Raw genomic sequence first — 16,931 nt, 5'->3', positions numbered from 1 at the left:
ATTCTTCATAATATATCTAACAATTTGAAGTTTTAAGTGAAGAATTAACACAGAATCAAATCAATCTATAATATTATGCCCCGATATCCCCAATAACACAGCAATATTCACAATAAACAGTATTTATGCAGCATTGGTCACTTTATTTTGATCCAAAAGGGATCAAACAACAAATATTCCTATGTATGACTCTTGGTTAAACAAATGCAACTCAACAGCAATCATCCTGGCAACTTGACTAACAGTTTTATAATATATGTCTTCTCCTGAGTTTATATATATATGTAGTAGAAGCATGCAAAATACAAAATTTACATAATATATTTTATTACCAAGCTAAGAAAACAACCTCTAGTAGAAAATATAAATAAGTTCTGTGTAGTGTAAGAAGAGAGGACAGCTTAATAACAGCCTGCTCAGACCGTGGCCCAACTCAGAATGTCGGCACACTCAGTTGTTGGCATTCACGATTTAATTTTCAGGCCTCATAAAGAAAACAGCAGGCTCAGTTAAGCTAGCAAACAATACAAGCCACAGTCAAAACCCAGCTACCAGGTTTTAACAGCAGAAGCAGAAATAAAACCTAAAATAATAACAACAGCAGATACACACGCCCCAACCCACCAAGCCAAGCAAAGGTGCAAACTACCTTTATGGCATCCTTCAATTGTTTAATGTTTTGGTATATCATCTCCCACAAATTATCTAAGCTTTTTACTATGCATGGAAACAATTAGTGTTTGTCCGGATTCTGGTTTGACTGTACTTCTCAACATGAAACATACTCATGGCAGCTACACGTGTTTTAAGTAACCCAATCTCTCAAACACAACCACAGGAATAAATCCACAAACAAAAGTTTCAGGACCTGCATTTCCAGATATTTTGAAGTTTATATGCAAGCTCCTATTCAACTGGTTAATAACTCAACCGGTTAATAATCCAGATGCCTCAGGGCATAACTATTACATTGCAGACGCACTATAATACAATAATCTCCAACAAACATGAGTGTCACTAGCTTTTTGTTATCAATGAAAATTATCTTATTCTATCCAACTCTGGCACACCTAAATAATATGATGTTGATTAATGTGCACTGACTGTCCCTTGACAAATAAATACATTTGAAAAGCCTTTGTCATTTTTCATTGCATTGTTTCATAGCCACACCCAGCAAACCTTACTAGCTGACAGGAACATAAACTTTACAATGCAGTTTGTCATGTATTTTATGTAGTAACTCTATCTACATTCTTTGTTAGGAATGGATCCTTAAGTTGTACACCTTTAATATGCTCTTTTTCAAACTGTAAGCAACTGCATGTCCACACACAATAAAGGCACAGACTCCTTGACCTGTTGCAGCAATCATCGTGGCCTTGGATGAGTTTATTTGTTCTTAATTCTAAATTCAATTCCAAACATTTTTAGGATCCTAAATTGGCAATGTCGTTCACCTACTGAGTCAGGAGAACCACTGAGTCTCCTCACAAGCCAAACATCAGGAGGCTTCCCAGTTAAAGTCTGATCTCCTGATTAATTTATTTCCTCTCTTCTCTTCTCTTAGTGATATCAGATAGTTATGGTGCAAGTGAAACTAGACATTACAATATCTTGAAGAGCAGTATGCTGGAGAATAGCTTGGCTCTTTGGAGGAGGCAGGTAGCATTGGTAAGCCAGACGCTGTGTCTTTCCTACAGCGATCAAGAGCTTGCTTGTAGTTGATCTTCTCCTTTGTGATAGGGTCAGTTATATCTCTGACATAGTGTTCGCTGGTTTGTAGATCTTTTTTTGTTGTACTGTCAATCATTTTGGATCCAAAGGCATCTATGAGGGTGACTCTACGACCAGTGGCAGGATCTACCAGCCCCCCAGTCAGGTGTTGTGCCTCCATATATCGAATAGCTGAATCTTTTGGCATCCAGCCTTTCTGAACAGCTTCTCCCACAGACAAACACTCTTTGGTCATGGGGTCTTCAACTCCAGTGAAAGCTTTCTCTGCATTAAGCAGCCGTTGGACTTGGCTGTCCTCAATAAGGCCTCTCTGTGCCGCCTTGTGAACTTTGTATCTTTCTTTGTTGCTGATGTCAGTGATGCCACCTGTTGCTGCTTGAGCCTCCAGCAGTCTTTGGGCAGTGGTAGGGTCGATCAGTTTGCACAAGGTGGCATTGCGGATTGTAAAGCAGGTGTTTGTATATGTATCCATTATTCCAGCGATTGGCTGTGTTTCGGTGGCAGTGGTAAGGCCTAATGATGGAGATTTTGCAGATGAATTTGGTGTTTGGGTGACTGAGGTGAATTTGGGTTGCTTGGTTTTGTCACCGGCAACAAGAAGGGCAAATTCTGAGATAGGAAGTTTGCCTTGTTTGTATTGTTGCAGATCATCTTTTGTTAGCCTTCCTTCTTTGATAGCATCTTTGATAGAGTACTGCTTTCCACTCTTGCGATCCAGCAGCACAGATGTTTCTCCATCAGGACCCATGGACGTTATCTCTTCCCAGGCACATTCTAGCTCCTGCAGATGAATGTACTGCTGCCGATCAATGAGGCCCCCAAGGTAGGCATCATAAGGAGACATGTCTTTACCAGTTTCTGGATCCAAAATGGTGATTTTGGTCGAGACATTGGTTTCTTTGGTCCTTATCTCTGCCTGTTCATCTTTCTGCAGGTTCATCAGAATCTCACAAATTGTGCTGTCCCGTTCATGAATCTTATCTTTCTCGTCCAAGATCTGCCTCTCTAGTCGTTGGACATCTGACTCCATCTTAACGCTCTTCTGTCTGTTCATCTGTGTTCTTTCAGTCATCAATCGATTTCTTTGCTGGAAAGAGAGATGAATGTTGTGTTTTTTTGCTTCAAGAGTTCTGAGTTCTCGGATGAGGTTGTCATTTTCCCTTACTAGAGTATCTTTGTTGAAACTAAGAGATGTCTCTTCTCTTGAATTGTTAGATTTGGTGCTCCTCAAAATGCTAATTTTGTCATAGAGACGCCTGATTTCATCCTCCAAGTCTTGTCTGGCAAATTTGTTCTGAGACACCTGCTCCCTCAGACGGCGTCGCTCAGCTTCAACAGCCTGATCTTTCTCCATGTGAACAACCTCCTTATACACTGTCTTTTCACCTGACTTCTCTTTCTGCAGAATCTCAAGCTTTAATTTGACATTGCGGATTTCCCTCTGGATACGTAGGATATCATGAGTTTCCTTGTCCATGTCAGACCGTAAACCATTTGTCAGCCTCTCTAGTTTTGGATCTCTTTCCAGCTTCAGCACTTCTTCAACTATTATGCTTTCCTCAACAGGAGGTGGGGCATTTTCCAATTGTGTGATACGTAGTCGGATCTCTCTAAGTTTAGATTCAGCTTGGATCCTTTTTTGGTGCTCATCACTCTCTCTTATGACGCGCTCTTTGTCTTCCAACTTTGTTCTTAGTTGCTGTAACTCCAGATCCATCCGACGGCGACTCGTTGCGACTTCATCAAGCCGCCTACTGAGCCTGTCATGTTCCAGTGTTTGCCTTGGGTCCTTCTGAAGGTGTACAACCTCCTGTAAAATCAGTTTCTGTTCTGGTTTCTGTCTTTCCAAAAGGAGGTATTTGTGTTGGAGGTCAAAAACCATCTCCTCAATATTTCGCCTCAACTGTGCTTCTTCCCGCACACTCCTGCGCAAACGATCTGCTTCCTTCTCCAGTAGTGGATCAGACTCATATTTAATTAAGTCCCTGGAGACAAACTGGGTCTCTATCTTGGACATTTCTGCCTTCCATTCATCTCTTTCTTTTTGCAGCTGCCTAACCTGGTCTTCAAGAAAGACACACTGGCTGTCCAGATGGTTCACCTGATCATTTAACCTCTGGATCTCTCGCTCGTTTTCAGGGCTTCTTTCTTCTTTCACCACCTCTTGGAGAACTTCTTTGAATTCTACTTTGGGTTTCTCTGAACGAAGGGCATTCATGTCAGAGGTGACCTGTGTAATCACTTTTTCTAGATCAGTATTCTGCATATTAATGTCCTGTATTTCTTTGCGGAGGAGCTCAATTTCCATCTCTGTATTTGGGTCTATTAGGTAGATCTCATTTACAATTTCTTTCACCTCAAAACTTGGCCTCTGGGCTTGAACTTCTCTGTAGCGCTTCTGCAGCTCCATCACTTCTTGAGACAATTGGCTGTTTTCAGATCTCTCTTCCTCCATGCTCGTTTGGAGCTTATTGAATTCTGCGATAAGTTCAGGGTTTTGTTCAATCTTTTCCACCTTTCTAGTGATGTCTTTAGACTGGATGTTGGGAATCAGCTTCTCAAGGGTATTAATCTGATTTCTTGTCTGGAAGATTTCATCATTGAGGATCCTGCATTTGTTTTTCTCATCAGAAATTTCAGTCTCAAATGTTTTAAATGCTTTCAAAATCTCTAGATCTTGTTCTAATTTACCCGCTTCCTTCTTATCCTCTCTCTCTTTCAGGTGCGGTTGAATATGTTGGAGAATTGCGATTTCTTTCTTCATTAGGGGTTGCTCTCTTTCCTTCATTTGGATTTCATGTTTTGTCCTTGCGATCTCATTTTGCATGTTGGCAGCCTCTTCTTCCAGTTGAAGATCTTCTTTAAACTCAATCACCTCTCTAGTCACCGTTCTGGGGCATGTGCATTTAATGGTGTCTTTCAGATCGCCGATTCTCTCGTTTACTGTCTCAAACTCTGAATGGGTGGAGCTCCGGTTCAGGACTTCAGTTTTCAGTTTGCTCCTACGGTCAGACAGATCACCTACTAAGGTAGGATCCTGGTGGAACCGCAGTGCGTCGTTCTCCACTTGCTCCACACCTCGGTGATTCTTAATCCTGTTTTGGAAGGTATTCAGTTTGGTCTCTGCTTGAGCTGTAAATTCACTCTCGTCCGCTAATTCCCAAAGCAAGCCATCTAATTCAGAGCTACTCTTTTGTTGGTTTTCAAGCTCCGTCTGTTGCTGTGCCACCATCTGAACCTTTTCTTCATTCTGCAGCAATAAAAACATATTAAGCAAGTTTAAGTACACATTTTCAGATGACTTACAGTGGTAGCTTATTTTTTTCATTGGTTATATTCTAAATAGTGCAAAACAAAGACAAGGTTGACAAATTTGTGACCTGAAGCCTTACTTGAATAATGAAATTCCTAGCCAAATCGATCTGTTTCTGACGCTGAGCGTTTTCTGCTGTTGCTTCGGCGTAGCGATTTATCAATTTTTTTTCCTGTGATGAACAGATCTTTAATCAAATTCTTATCTCTTTAAAAGACATAAACATTCAGTAAAATAATCAGAATTTTACCTCTCTCTGAATTGCATCACTGAATGTGAGGCTTTGGGTCGTCTTTGGAAGAGTCATCCCGACATCTTCAAGTGCACCGTTGTATTTATTAGCATTTGTCTCATAATCCTGCAGGCATAAAAATGTTGCATATTTTATTCCTCGGTCTTTAAAAGTTAAGGACACATTCGAGCGCGAAGACGAATGGATCATTTCAGTTTGCCTGAACTGGAGCTAAATGTTTCAAGCATAAAAAAAGAAAAGAGGAAGAAGTTGGGTTAAAAGTTCCTTTGTTTTCTTGTATTTCCTATTTCAGAGCTAAAAAAAAAGAGATTATTGTTAGAACTGTAAATATCTTTTATCCCATATATACTCAAAATTAACTTTAAGAACTCTGAGATTCTTTTGTTTTCCTCTGTAATGTGTGTTTTGTGAGAGATGTCTGCAGGAAACTGATAAGCGTGCTGAATTGGAAGCAGATGCTAGTTACTCTGGAGACAAACCTAAGAGCTGGCCTGATAAGGAAAACACCCAAAGGCTAAAGGTCAAAGTTTGTGACCCAGAGACACAGGAACTGCACTTGAAACCTCACATGCAGAAAGACAGGAGATTCATTGTATAGAAAAAATTATGGCAGTGTGTTAGCAGCTGGGTTTTGTTTCCCCCAACCCTTTTCTAGACCAGCTGCTGGCCAACGTAAATTAGGATGAAATGAAGGAGAAGCAAGAGAGGATTTTCAGAGCAAGTTTGGAGACTGTGACAATCAGACCCTCCTCTCTGCTCTCCTCGCAAGTGAAATCCAATTCATTTGTCTTTCTTCTTTTTGTCTGTTTTCAGGTTGTAAACCTGACAATTATGAATTTTCATTTTCAATGCAGGATTTGACTAAAATGCTTTTAAAAAGTGTACCATACGTTCCCCTGAGTTGGGACTTAGTGTGGGGGAGACAACTTATGAACAAGGTGAGGTGACACAAACACCTCAGTTTTCAGGTAATTAACCTGCTGTAGTAAACATTTTACTTTATATTTATTAGTGGAGTACTTCAGCTCCAAAGGGGGAAATGTTACTAGTCTGAGCAGCTCTGTAAAATACAACTACAAACCATTATAGATGCTAAAATCCTTGATGACAAGGATATTAACAACATTCAAAACTTAAAATGTATATAAATGGGATTATATTCCTGTTTAATGTTTTTCTTATTCTCCAATCATAAATGCCATATCATACTTTGGATGCAGTAGGAATGCTCTACTATGGAGTTTCTATAACAGAAAACATGAGGGCACCTTTCATGATTAGTTTATTTATCTGGCCTAAGAGGGAACGATTATTTGAATGACATTGTGAAACGTATTCAGTTCTGCTTCTGTTTTGTTCTTACACTGAGTATGCACTGCAGATCTTGAGAGAGGTCAACCACTACGTCCATGTCGTCCTCCTTCTGCTTTAGGTCCTTCATTACTCTCTGTGAATTGAGAAAGGTTGCATTAATCCTTTAAATACTATTTAACTCAATTAAATGATGAACAAATATGATATCTTTATGTGTAGTGCTTCACTTTTTCCAAATTGTACTAAATTAATTTATTTTCTGGAGATTCTACACACAAATACCCAATTATGACATTGTGAAAGTTTGAGAGTTTTGCAAATTTATTAAAAATACAAAGCCTATTAATTGTATTTAAATAAATATTCACAGACTTTGCAATGAGGTTCAAAACTTAGACCACAAGGAACAAGATTCTCTGGTCTGAAAGCTTGAACTCTTTGTGAATGAAAAACGTTATATTTAGAAGAAACTAGACGCACCAATCCAATATTAATGACTGTATCTGTCCCAATGTTGAAAAAAATTATAGATCAGGTATTGGTGACAATGTGACTGATTCACCTGGGCAGATCTATTCAGTCTAACTCTACGCTTTGTGCTCTGAGCTACATCACGCTTTATTATTTGTTTTACTTTATATTTAGAATTTCTAATTTCACCTTCTGAACCTTTTGAAAGAATATTTGCTGCAGTTTATTTTTTACATGATTGACTAAGGTATAGTTTTTTTGTCAGATTCGGTTTATTATTTATTTTAGATTGGCTGTTGGTGGTTCAAGGTGCTTTACATGATAAAAACACAAAACTACAAAGTTTTAAATTAAACACCATACTGTGAACAAACATGATTAGCCATCACCACGATTATGCAATGTTTAATTTCTTATGGCTCAAAAGCAGCAGCTGGGTTTTTAGTCTTAATTTAAAGGAACTCAGTGTTTCAGCTGTTTTGCAGTTTTCTAGGAGTTTATTCCAGATTTATGTTGCAATTCTCCTAATTGCACTGAACAAATTCAAGTTTTGTTGCTTTTACATGTTTGACCAAGCTTGTGAAGCTTTAAGTAATGTACTGGTGCAGAGTTGTCAAATAAGCGTGTACCGGTAATTAAATTAAAAAGTTAAACGTTTTAAGTCACTTCAACACTGTTTTTCTGTATCAGATCGATGTCGGTCAATACTATAATGAAAGTGTTCAAAAAGACTTGAGTCTGTAAAAGCTGCTAAAGGTGGATCAGCAAAGTATTAAGCAAGCATGTGAACACTTATGTAAATGTAATTTCTTGGTTTTTAATAAATGTGAAAAAATGTCAAATATATTTTTCCAAATTTAGGTATTTGCGTGTAGAATTTTGAGGAAAGAGATTCAATTAACAATTTGCAGAAAGGTGAAAAAAGTTAAACACTGAATATTTTTTAGATGAGCACATCTCTAAGGACTTTCACACCTGTTGGGAGATCTGCTTAGCAATCACCTGCGACAGTCCGTCGTTGATATTTATCTGATTTGTTGGCAGGCTGTCCAAGAAAGAGTTGAGATATTTGCACAGGTTCTGGAACTCCCGGTACGCCGACGAAGCCTCTTGCAAAAGATTTTCTCTAAAGGATGTCAGGAAAAAAATGTATCAATTTTCTACACGTCTTTGCTGTTATCAAATATATTTCTTCTTAAGAGTATTACGTTTTGCTTTTCCCTAAAAGACATTTAGCAATATTTAAAAGTAAGCACAGAATTTATAAAATAATCTTTCAATTTTCATTACTGTCAAACTTGACGACGTACTGTGATTTGTTTAATCCCAGTACGGCTAAATTAACTGAACTGAAATGCTCTCGGTTTGTCTCACCTTTCCTTCAGCTGGTTGGCGACATTTGTGTAGCGACTCTGCAGCTGTTTGACTTCATTCCTCTGGTGCTGGATGTCAGGGCAGTACTCCTGGTGGTCTTTCTGCAGGGAGCTGCACAACTCCTCAGTTGCCTCCAAATCCTGATTCAGCTTTATCATGTCATCCTGGATCCCTGCTACTGATTGCTGCTGGCGCTAAACACAACAAAGGGGAAGTCCAAAATAAAATATACACTGTACTGCCATAAGTTTTAAGTTGTCCCAACTGTGTACCTACAGCACACAGCCGTAGCTAATTAAAGGTGATCTATCATACTTTATTAAACAGGTTAGGATGTTTCTATGGGCTAGACAAAACGTGTAGAGTTCTGACTGTAATTCACTTTAAATCCAATTAAGCTGCTGCTGGCCCCCCACCGCCCAACTCAACATTTACACTCAAACATGAAAATGACTGCAAACAGATACACAATTATGCAATTCTACATCTTTGAAAAGCAGAAGTGGCGCCTCCTGCACAACAAACAACAATGGGGCAAGTGGTGTCTGGATGGTAAGTCATCAACAAAGCATGTGTGTTTTCTCTCAGGAGCTAAGTGAACTCAGACTTTGAGAGAATGTCATCTAAATATTCAACATTTAACTGTTAATGGCATCTAAAGTGGAATTAGGAGGAAACGACAACAACTCAGATATGAAGACTCCAAAAACTGATGGAAAGTCTTATTAGAAGAAACTGTTGCAGCTGCAAAGGTTTCCCTGTTAAAGCCTTTGTCTTAAAAACAGGATGTCATTACAGTTTGTGAATTTGTGCAGAAGCTAATAGTGATCCAACATAGAGTAAGTCACGGTGAACCTTTGTACCAGTCTGTTGTACATATCCTCACCTGAATGTCTTCAGTGTGAGTTTGAATTGCATTTGGTATGTCAGGAATTTGACTGTCTTCACTGAGGTTTCGCTCAAGACCATAAACAAGATCGTCCACCTTCTGAATTTGACTCTCCAGGCTGAGAGACGCATTTGCTCTGAGAGAAACAGATAAATACAGCAAGCTGTGATCTAAAAAACAAGCACAAAAGCCTAAACTTTATAAATACTACTACTGCTAATAATAATAATAATAATAATAAAAACTTACTTTTTACTGTAGAGATCTGCCAGAGCGGCTAAGCTATCAAGTTTGCTCCTAGCAGCACTCAGTCTGAGCTGCAGTCCAGGCAAGAAGCTGCCGGACTCAGCAGAGAGGAAAGGCTGCAGGTCGGCCTCTGCGGTCTGAATCTGCTGCTCCAGAGCCTTCAGTGCCTCTGCAGCTCGCTGTATAAAACAAATATGATTTAGAAGACTTGTTAATTGTTTCACAGTCCTCTGAAGGTGCTTGAGCGCACTTTTTCCTTTCACTCATCTTTCCATGAAAATGTTTGGATGCAACACTGAACTCCAAAAACACTAAATTATACCATATATTTTGTCTAGTTTATAGTGCAAATACCTTATTAAACTTGAAATAAAACAAATATGCCTAACAAGTAACTTTTCACCAAGATAAACAGTAGGAGCTGGGTTTAAGTCAATAAATCTTTAATTTTGATATTAAAAAGTACTAGTTCCACTGGCAGATTATTTCAATTATGACATGGGAAAAATGTCATATTGTAAGTGAAACAATAATTACAGAGGAAGTTGTACTTTCAAAAAATCAATATGAATAAATTGTTGACTTAAAACAAGCTCATATATCTTGCTGAAAAGTTACTTGTAAGTCAGTTTTGTCTTGTTTTAAGTGTATTAAGATATTTGAACCAAAAACTAGACAACAGTACTGTCTAGTTTGTGTTTTTGCAGTGCACAGCAATGCAATTTAATCGCTTATTCTTCTTGTGGAGTGAGTCAGTGACTGTCTGCTTTAAATTGAATAATATATAATTTCTTCTTAAAAATGTCTTCTTTTTTAATTGGTTTGATATTATCTATTTGAAAATAAACATATTAAATAAATCCGTCTGTATGGTTAAAGTCTAAATATTAAAAATATAATTACTTAAAATGAGCTTTTGAAGATATTTTTATTTACTTAGTGTACCTCAAAGTGTCACAATCAGTATCAACATGCAACAAAATGAACGTTATGAAAATAAAGCTAATTTTTTTTTCTCCCCATGAACTAAACTTAAATATAATCAGATCCCTACTGAGAGTCTCTTCCCACTGAAACCATCAGTGTTTGTGTCGACTCACCTCCTGCTCGCTCAGCTTCTTGGCCAGATCTCCGGTCGGGTCGGTGCGGCTCACCGGGGTTCGCAGACGGCTCAGCATGCCCTGCTCCGTGTTGGCCAGGTCAGAGTCCAGCTGGTCCAGCTGCTGAGCCACAGCTGCCAGTTTGGGGTCTGGTGGAGCTGAAGAAACTGGAGCTGAGTGAAGAAAGAGTAAAATTATTTTCTTTGTGTCAGTCGGTAATTTCTCGTCGTAGAAATCCCATAAGAGGTACCTCAAGGTTCGATCCTGGAACTCCTCTCATTAAACACAATAACTGTATAATGTTTTTAATGGTTTAAAGCACTTTGTTTCTGAACTGTGCCATACAAACAAACTCTTCTTGATCTCTGTGGACCCTGAGGCATTTTAATCTGCTCACAGATTAAACATCGTGGTGGTAAAGAAGTGCAAGACAAACACCTGACGGCTGAGTGGTAGAGACATCTGATCTGGGGTTCTTCAGGGACGCTGCCAGAGACGCTCTCTTTTTCTTGATTTCTGCCAGCTCACTCTCCAAACTGAAAATACAAACAAAAAGAGAATATGAGTATAACACACGTTTTAATAGCAATACATTCCATTTCCAATGCAGCTTTCCATTACTTACGAGTCAACTTTATCAATGGCGTCTGGGTCAGGAGGTGAGATTAGGAAGCAAACTCCTGGGAAAGTTACGGTTTCTCCATCAGCTGAAATTACGTCCCAGTTCTCGTTGTCAGAGAGGGATTTCAGGGTGAACGTTTCCCCTCTGGACAGAGAAGCCTAATGGCGGAAAAATGAAGTCAAATTATTGTTATGAAGAGATCTGAAAACAATAAATCAGACTGAACGATTACAGACAGAATCTCAACACTCAGTCTTGTGAGTTTTGCTAAATGAAGATTCAATAAAAAAATCATTTTGGACCTGGTCAGTCTCCCAGTCACACAGCGACTTCACTGTGATGGGAGTGTTGGAGGAAACGCGACGCAGCTTCAGAGGAGAGATGGTCGAACTTCGTCTCCTCAGAGCGGTCAGCAGCTGCTCACAGTTCTGCACTGTCTTCTCCTCTCCCTAAAGAGAAGCAAAGCCAGTTGTCTATTGATTTTCATCAGCTGAGCGCCCAGTTCTTGCTTTTGTACTTTTTTTTCATTGTATTTTCATCTTTGTCTCCGATTCCTCCTAATTTTATCACAACCTATTGCCTTCTAATGAGCCATACAGAAATCACAATCTTTTATAACAATGTACCAAACCAGTCCCTCCAGAAAGTTGTGATTCACTGATTGTTCACAAATTTTGCACTGACTCACAATTTTCACCAGTGATCACAACTTTTCCTCAAATCTGACCAATCACCTTGTTTTCTGTATTTCCTTCATTGTAAAACAATTGAGCTGGATTTATATGCATTATATATAAATATATACACTATATATAAATATAGATTTATATAAAGCATATCTACTTTCTTCTACTCTTTAACTGAAATAAATGTAGCCAGTTTTATATTTTGAACCTAAGTGTGAGTTTGTGAAAGATAAACTTACAGTAGTAAATTGTTAACTTTTTATTAATTTTGTCAAACCTCCACGAGTTGAATAAACTAGAGTTTTTCTCAGTTTTTTACTCCCGGTTTACCTTGTTGTTTTCATCTTACCTCCATCTGCAGAAGTGTCTTTGAATTACTCTTCTGCCTGACAGACTTTGGGGCCACAGTGGTGCTGAGTTCAGTCAGTGTCTCTGACAACTGCTCAGTGTCCATTTGAAACTGGAAAAAATGGTACAAACATGTGTGATGTCTTAACAAACAGAGGAGGCTCGGACCATGTTCGTAACTCTTTATTGTCGTGCTAACCTCTTGGCAACTACAGAGAGAGAGAGTGCTGCACGTCACAGAATACAAGGACTGTACCAACTCAGGTAACCACAGGGGTAAATACACCACATCATCCCCCTTTTAGATGGAAATACAATTTTTATCTACATACCCTAAATAAACTAAAGGTCACTCATTTCAGCTTAAGTGTATTTTTATGTAGAACCAAACAATAACTCAAACGTACATTTACTTGATACTCAAAACATTTTTTTTTTTTTCTTTTCTGTTTACCTCTGCATCCAACTCAGATGTAACCCTTAATGCAATAAGAATAATAACAGAACATAAGATGTATAACTGTTATGCCTAAATAAACACAAGGCTATTCACAATATCGTTTTGGCGTCTTCCGTGTTCGTGTGGAACGCCTCAAAACCACTGAAGGATCTGGGGAAACAGGAGGGTGCACCCCAGAGTCCAAATCACTTTGTTTGGGTGTAATGTTTACATCATTTTGCTCTTGTGTTGGTGTTTCACTGTCCTCAATATCTGGTTCAGCTACAGCTTGGGTACGAAGCTGATCTCCATGTCGTCTGTGCACAGTGTTTGAGTACCGCTCTTTCACTTCATAAGAGACTGGACCAGTTTGTCTTACAACCTGCCCAGGTATCCACTTGTGAACTCCTCCCCCTGTGTTGCGAAGATAAACAGCATCATCAACAGAAAAAGAGCGGTCCACGGCAGTGAAGTCATGCTGAGCCTTTTGTTGATACTGCTTCCTGAACAGTCTCCTTGGTGTTAGGTTTGATGAAATCCAGTCGGGTGCGGATGTGTCTGCGCAAGAACACGTCAGCTGGAGACTGGCCCGTCGTGCAGTTTGGCGTAACACGGTACTGTAGCAAAAACAATGAAAGTTTGTCCTCAATGTTGCCTGATCGGCTGGCAAGCTTTTTCATGCCCACTTTAAATGTCTGCACAAATCTCTCAGCCAAACCATTAGTGGCAGGGTGTCCTGGTGCACTCGTTGTGTGCAAAATGCCATTTTGTGCCACAAACGTTTGGAACTCTGCAGATGTAAAAGTGGTAGCATTATCTGTGACTATTTGTTCAGGAAGTCCATACGAAGCAAACAGTCTCTTCAACTTCGTAATTGTGGCTTGTGATGTGATGTGTGGCATACGAAACACCTCCAACCACTTCGAATACGAATCAACCACAACCATAAACATGCTTTCGAGGAAAGGTCCAGCAAAGTCAATATGCAGTCTTTTCCAGGATTCACCAGGGAACTCCCAGGGATGTAATGGAACATGCTGCGGCATCTTCTGTTCCAGTTGACATGTTTCACACGTTTTGCAAACCTGTTCCAGGTCATGATCCAGGTTTGGCCACCAAACATATTTGCGAGCTAAGGCCTTGGATTTTACGATGCCTTGGTGACCAGAGTGAATCTCATTTAACACAGTCTTTCTCATTTTAGAGGGTATAATCACTCTGGTTCCCCACAAAACACAACCCCTCTCAGTTGAAAGCTCACTCCTCTTGTTGTGATAAGCCTTTAAAGTCTCATCCGTAACAGAGGGCCAACCTTCCATGACATACTGGTAAACCTTTGACAAGTCCATGTCTGTGCGTGTGGCCCGAGCGACCTGGGTCGCATTTAGTGGAGCCCCTTCCAAATGCACAGTTAGCAGTGAGTTTACCGCTGCTGAACTCAATGCTGTTCCAGAGTCGCTTGCTTCCGGCAGAGGACAACGAGAAAGCCCATCTGCATTGCTATGTTCTGCTGATTTTTTGAAAACAATGTGGTAATCATATGCTGACAATATGATAGCCCATCTTTGAATGCGTGCTGCAGCTAAAGTAGGTAGGGTCTTGTGCTCCCCAAAAAGCGTCAGCAGGGGGCGATGGTCTGTTGCTAAGGTGAAATGCCTACCCCATAGGTACTGGTGAAACTTTTTTACTCCATAAATCAGACCAAGAGCCTCTTTTTCTATTTGAGAGTACTTTTTTTCTGCTGGGGACAGTGTTCGGGAAGCGTATGCTATTGGTCGCTCCTCCCCACTTGGCATTGTGTGCTGTATAACAGCACCGATGCCATATGCAGAAGCATCACACGCTAAAGTGAGAGGCAGGTTGGAGTCATAATGCGCCAGTACCCGATCACTTGTCAGCAGACCTTTGCACCTATCGAACGCTGCCTGCTCCAGTGCAGTCCATCTCCAAGTCACACTGTCTTTCAGTAACTTGTAAAGTGGAGCCAGGGCTGTGCTTTGCATTGGCACAAATCTCCCATAATAGTTAACAAGTCCCAGGAACGCTTGAAGTTCTTTCACATTACTAGGAGCAGGAGCGTCCTGTATTGCCCTCACCTTTTCTTCTGAAGGGTGGACTCCATGTTCATCCAAAACGTGTCCCAGAAATTCAATTTGTGGCTTGTTAAACTCACACTTGGAACGTTTTACTCGCAGACCATTCTCCTGAAGGCGTTGCAGGACCTTCTCCAGGTTGCTCAGATGTTCTGCTGTTGAGCATCCAGTGATGAGCAAGTCATCCAGGTAGACCACCACTGGTAATCCTTTCATAATGTTTTCCATAATTCGCTGGAAAATTGATGGAGCTGTACTGATTCCAAAAGGAAGTCTGTTGTAAACGAACAGTCCTTTATGAGTATTGATAGTTGTGTACTTCTTGGAATCCTCATTCAACAGAACTTGTTGATAGGCTGCTGCCAGATCTATCTTTGAAAAGTACTTTCCCCCCCTGAGTGTTGCCAATAGTTCCTCCAAACGTGGTAGAGGGTATGTATCAGCTTCAAGGGCTTGGTTCACTGACACTTTGTAATCTCCACACAAGCGAATAGAAGCGTCCCTCTTTAGCACTGGCACTATCGGTGCTGCCCACTCGCTGTGTTTCACAGGTGTAATAATGTTACACTTTTCCAGTCTTTCGAGTTCTTTTTCCACCTTTTCCTTCATCGCGAAAGGAAGAGGCCTGTGTTTATTAAATTTGGGCAGCATCTCAGGTTTGACCACAATGGTAGCTTTAATGTCCTTCAATGTGCCTAACTCCTCCTTGAATACATCACTATAAGTATCCAAAAGCTCATTGAGTGATAAGTGTTTTGGCACACCCACATACTTAATCTGCTGCCAATTAAGTCGGAGTTTTGTCAACCAGTTCCTTCCACATAGTGATGCGCCATGTCCCTTTACAACCAAAAGTGGCAAAATTAGAGCTTGGTCTTCATACACTACTTTTGCTACCAGCTGTCCCAAAACACAAATACGTCCTCCATTGTAAGCTTTGAGCTTCACTTTAGCTGGCTGCAAGGGCAGGTGAGAGAACTTTTTCAAGTATGTAGGATATGAAATGACACTTTTTGCTGCTCCTGTGTCAATTTCCATTTCCAAATCCATATTGTCTATTGCAAATGTTGCTTTATATCTTTCATCATCCTCAGCAGTAACAGTCAAAAGGGCTAACTCCTCTTCTGGGTCTTCCTCAGCCATCACATACTTTGTGTCTCTGCTGCTCCTGCTTGGCACACTCTTTTCATGACTCTTTTGCACTTTAGCTCGACATGCTTTCCTAATGTGTCCAATCTTTCCACAATTATGGCATTTAGTCTCTTTAAAATGACATTCATTTGCATTATGATTTTTCCCTTTGCATCTGTAGCACATATTTGTTTTTACTGGCCTCACCTTGTGAATGTTTGCCTCACTAGACCATTCACCCTCCGCGCCTCTAAGCTGTCGAGTGTCTCTGTCTGCAGTCTCCATATTGAGAGCAATCTCAAAAGCTTTGGCGAAAGTCAGTCGGTCCTCTGAAAGTAACCTCCTCTGGCACGCTTCATTTTTGATTCCACTTACGAACCGATCCCTCAGTGCAGAATCCAGCGACGCACCAAAATCACAATTAGCTGCTTGTTGTTTTAGCTCATACTGGGCAACAGTCTGACTCGTCTTTTGGTTGCATTTATTAAAACGGAAACGTTCAGCAACTAATATGGGCTTGGGTTCGTAGTGTTCTTTCAAAATGTCCACAATCTCACCAAATGTCTTGTCTTTTGGTTTTCCAGGCTGTACTAAGTTTCGTAAAAGTCCGTATGCTTTAGCACCCATTACACTTAGCAACACCGCCACGTGCTTTTCTTCGTCAATGTCGTTAGCTCCCAGGTACTGCTCCAGACGCTCGATATAAGCTGTCCATGGCTCGACCTCTGGTCTGAAGTCATCTATTTTGCCAACCTGAGCCATCGTACTCACTAGTACTGACACTTGACGTCTTCTCTCCACCGAAAAGTATCCTCGTCGCCAGATGTGATGTCTTAACAAACAGAGGAGGCTCGGACCATGTTCGTAACTCTTTATTGTCGTGCTAACCTCTTGGCAACTACAGAGAGAGAGAGT

At 40.2% G+C, this 16,931-nt stretch overlaps 1 protein-coding gene across 3 annotated transcripts in view; it reads right to left on the bottom strand.

Annotated features, from left to right (window-relative positions):
• Window positions 1–1,357: 1,357 nt before the first annotated feature.
• The window catches only part of LOC122830241 (envoplakin-like), a 28,862-nt gene continuing 13,288 nt past the window's right edge, over window positions 1,358–16,931 (bottom strand). For 2 of the 3 annotated variants that reach the window (XM_044115451.1, XM_044115453.1), the window contains 13 exons: window positions 12,355–12,465; window positions 11,622–11,768; window positions 11,323–11,477; window positions 11,136–11,233; window positions 10,698–10,870; window positions 9,601–9,776; window positions 9,349–9,487; window positions 8,463–8,656; window positions 8,064–8,214; window positions 6,667–6,750; window positions 5,301–5,408; window positions 5,130–5,222; window positions 1,358–4,987 (listed from right to left, as the gene is read on the bottom strand). In XM_044115451.1, coding sequence (XP_043971386.1) covers window positions 1,601–4,987; window positions 5,130–5,222; window positions 5,301–5,408; window positions 6,667–6,750; window positions 8,064–8,214; window positions 8,463–8,656; window positions 9,349–9,487; window positions 9,601–9,776; window positions 10,698–10,870; window positions 11,136–11,233; window positions 11,323–11,477; window positions 11,622–11,768; window positions 12,355–12,465 — 5,016 coding nt within the window. In that variant the 3' untranslated portion in view covers window positions 1,358–1,600. The remainder of the gene's footprint in view (window positions 4,988–5,129; window positions 5,223–5,300; window positions 5,409–6,666; window positions 6,751–8,063; window positions 8,215–8,462; window positions 8,657–9,348; window positions 9,488–9,600; window positions 9,777–10,697; window positions 10,871–11,135; window positions 11,234–11,322; window positions 11,478–11,621; window positions 11,769–12,354; window positions 12,466–16,931) is intronic. The other variant, XM_044115452.1, reaches the window with a different exon arrangement.

This window comes from Gambusia affinis, linkage group LG04, assembly GCF_019740435.1.
Source record: "Gambusia affinis linkage group LG04, SWU_Gaff_1.0, whole genome shotgun sequence".
Classification (NCBI taxonomy): domain Eukaryota; kingdom Metazoa; phylum Chordata; class Actinopteri; order Cyprinodontiformes; family Poeciliidae; genus Gambusia; species Gambusia affinis.
This window is presented reverse-complemented; position numbering and strand designations above follow the sequence as displayed.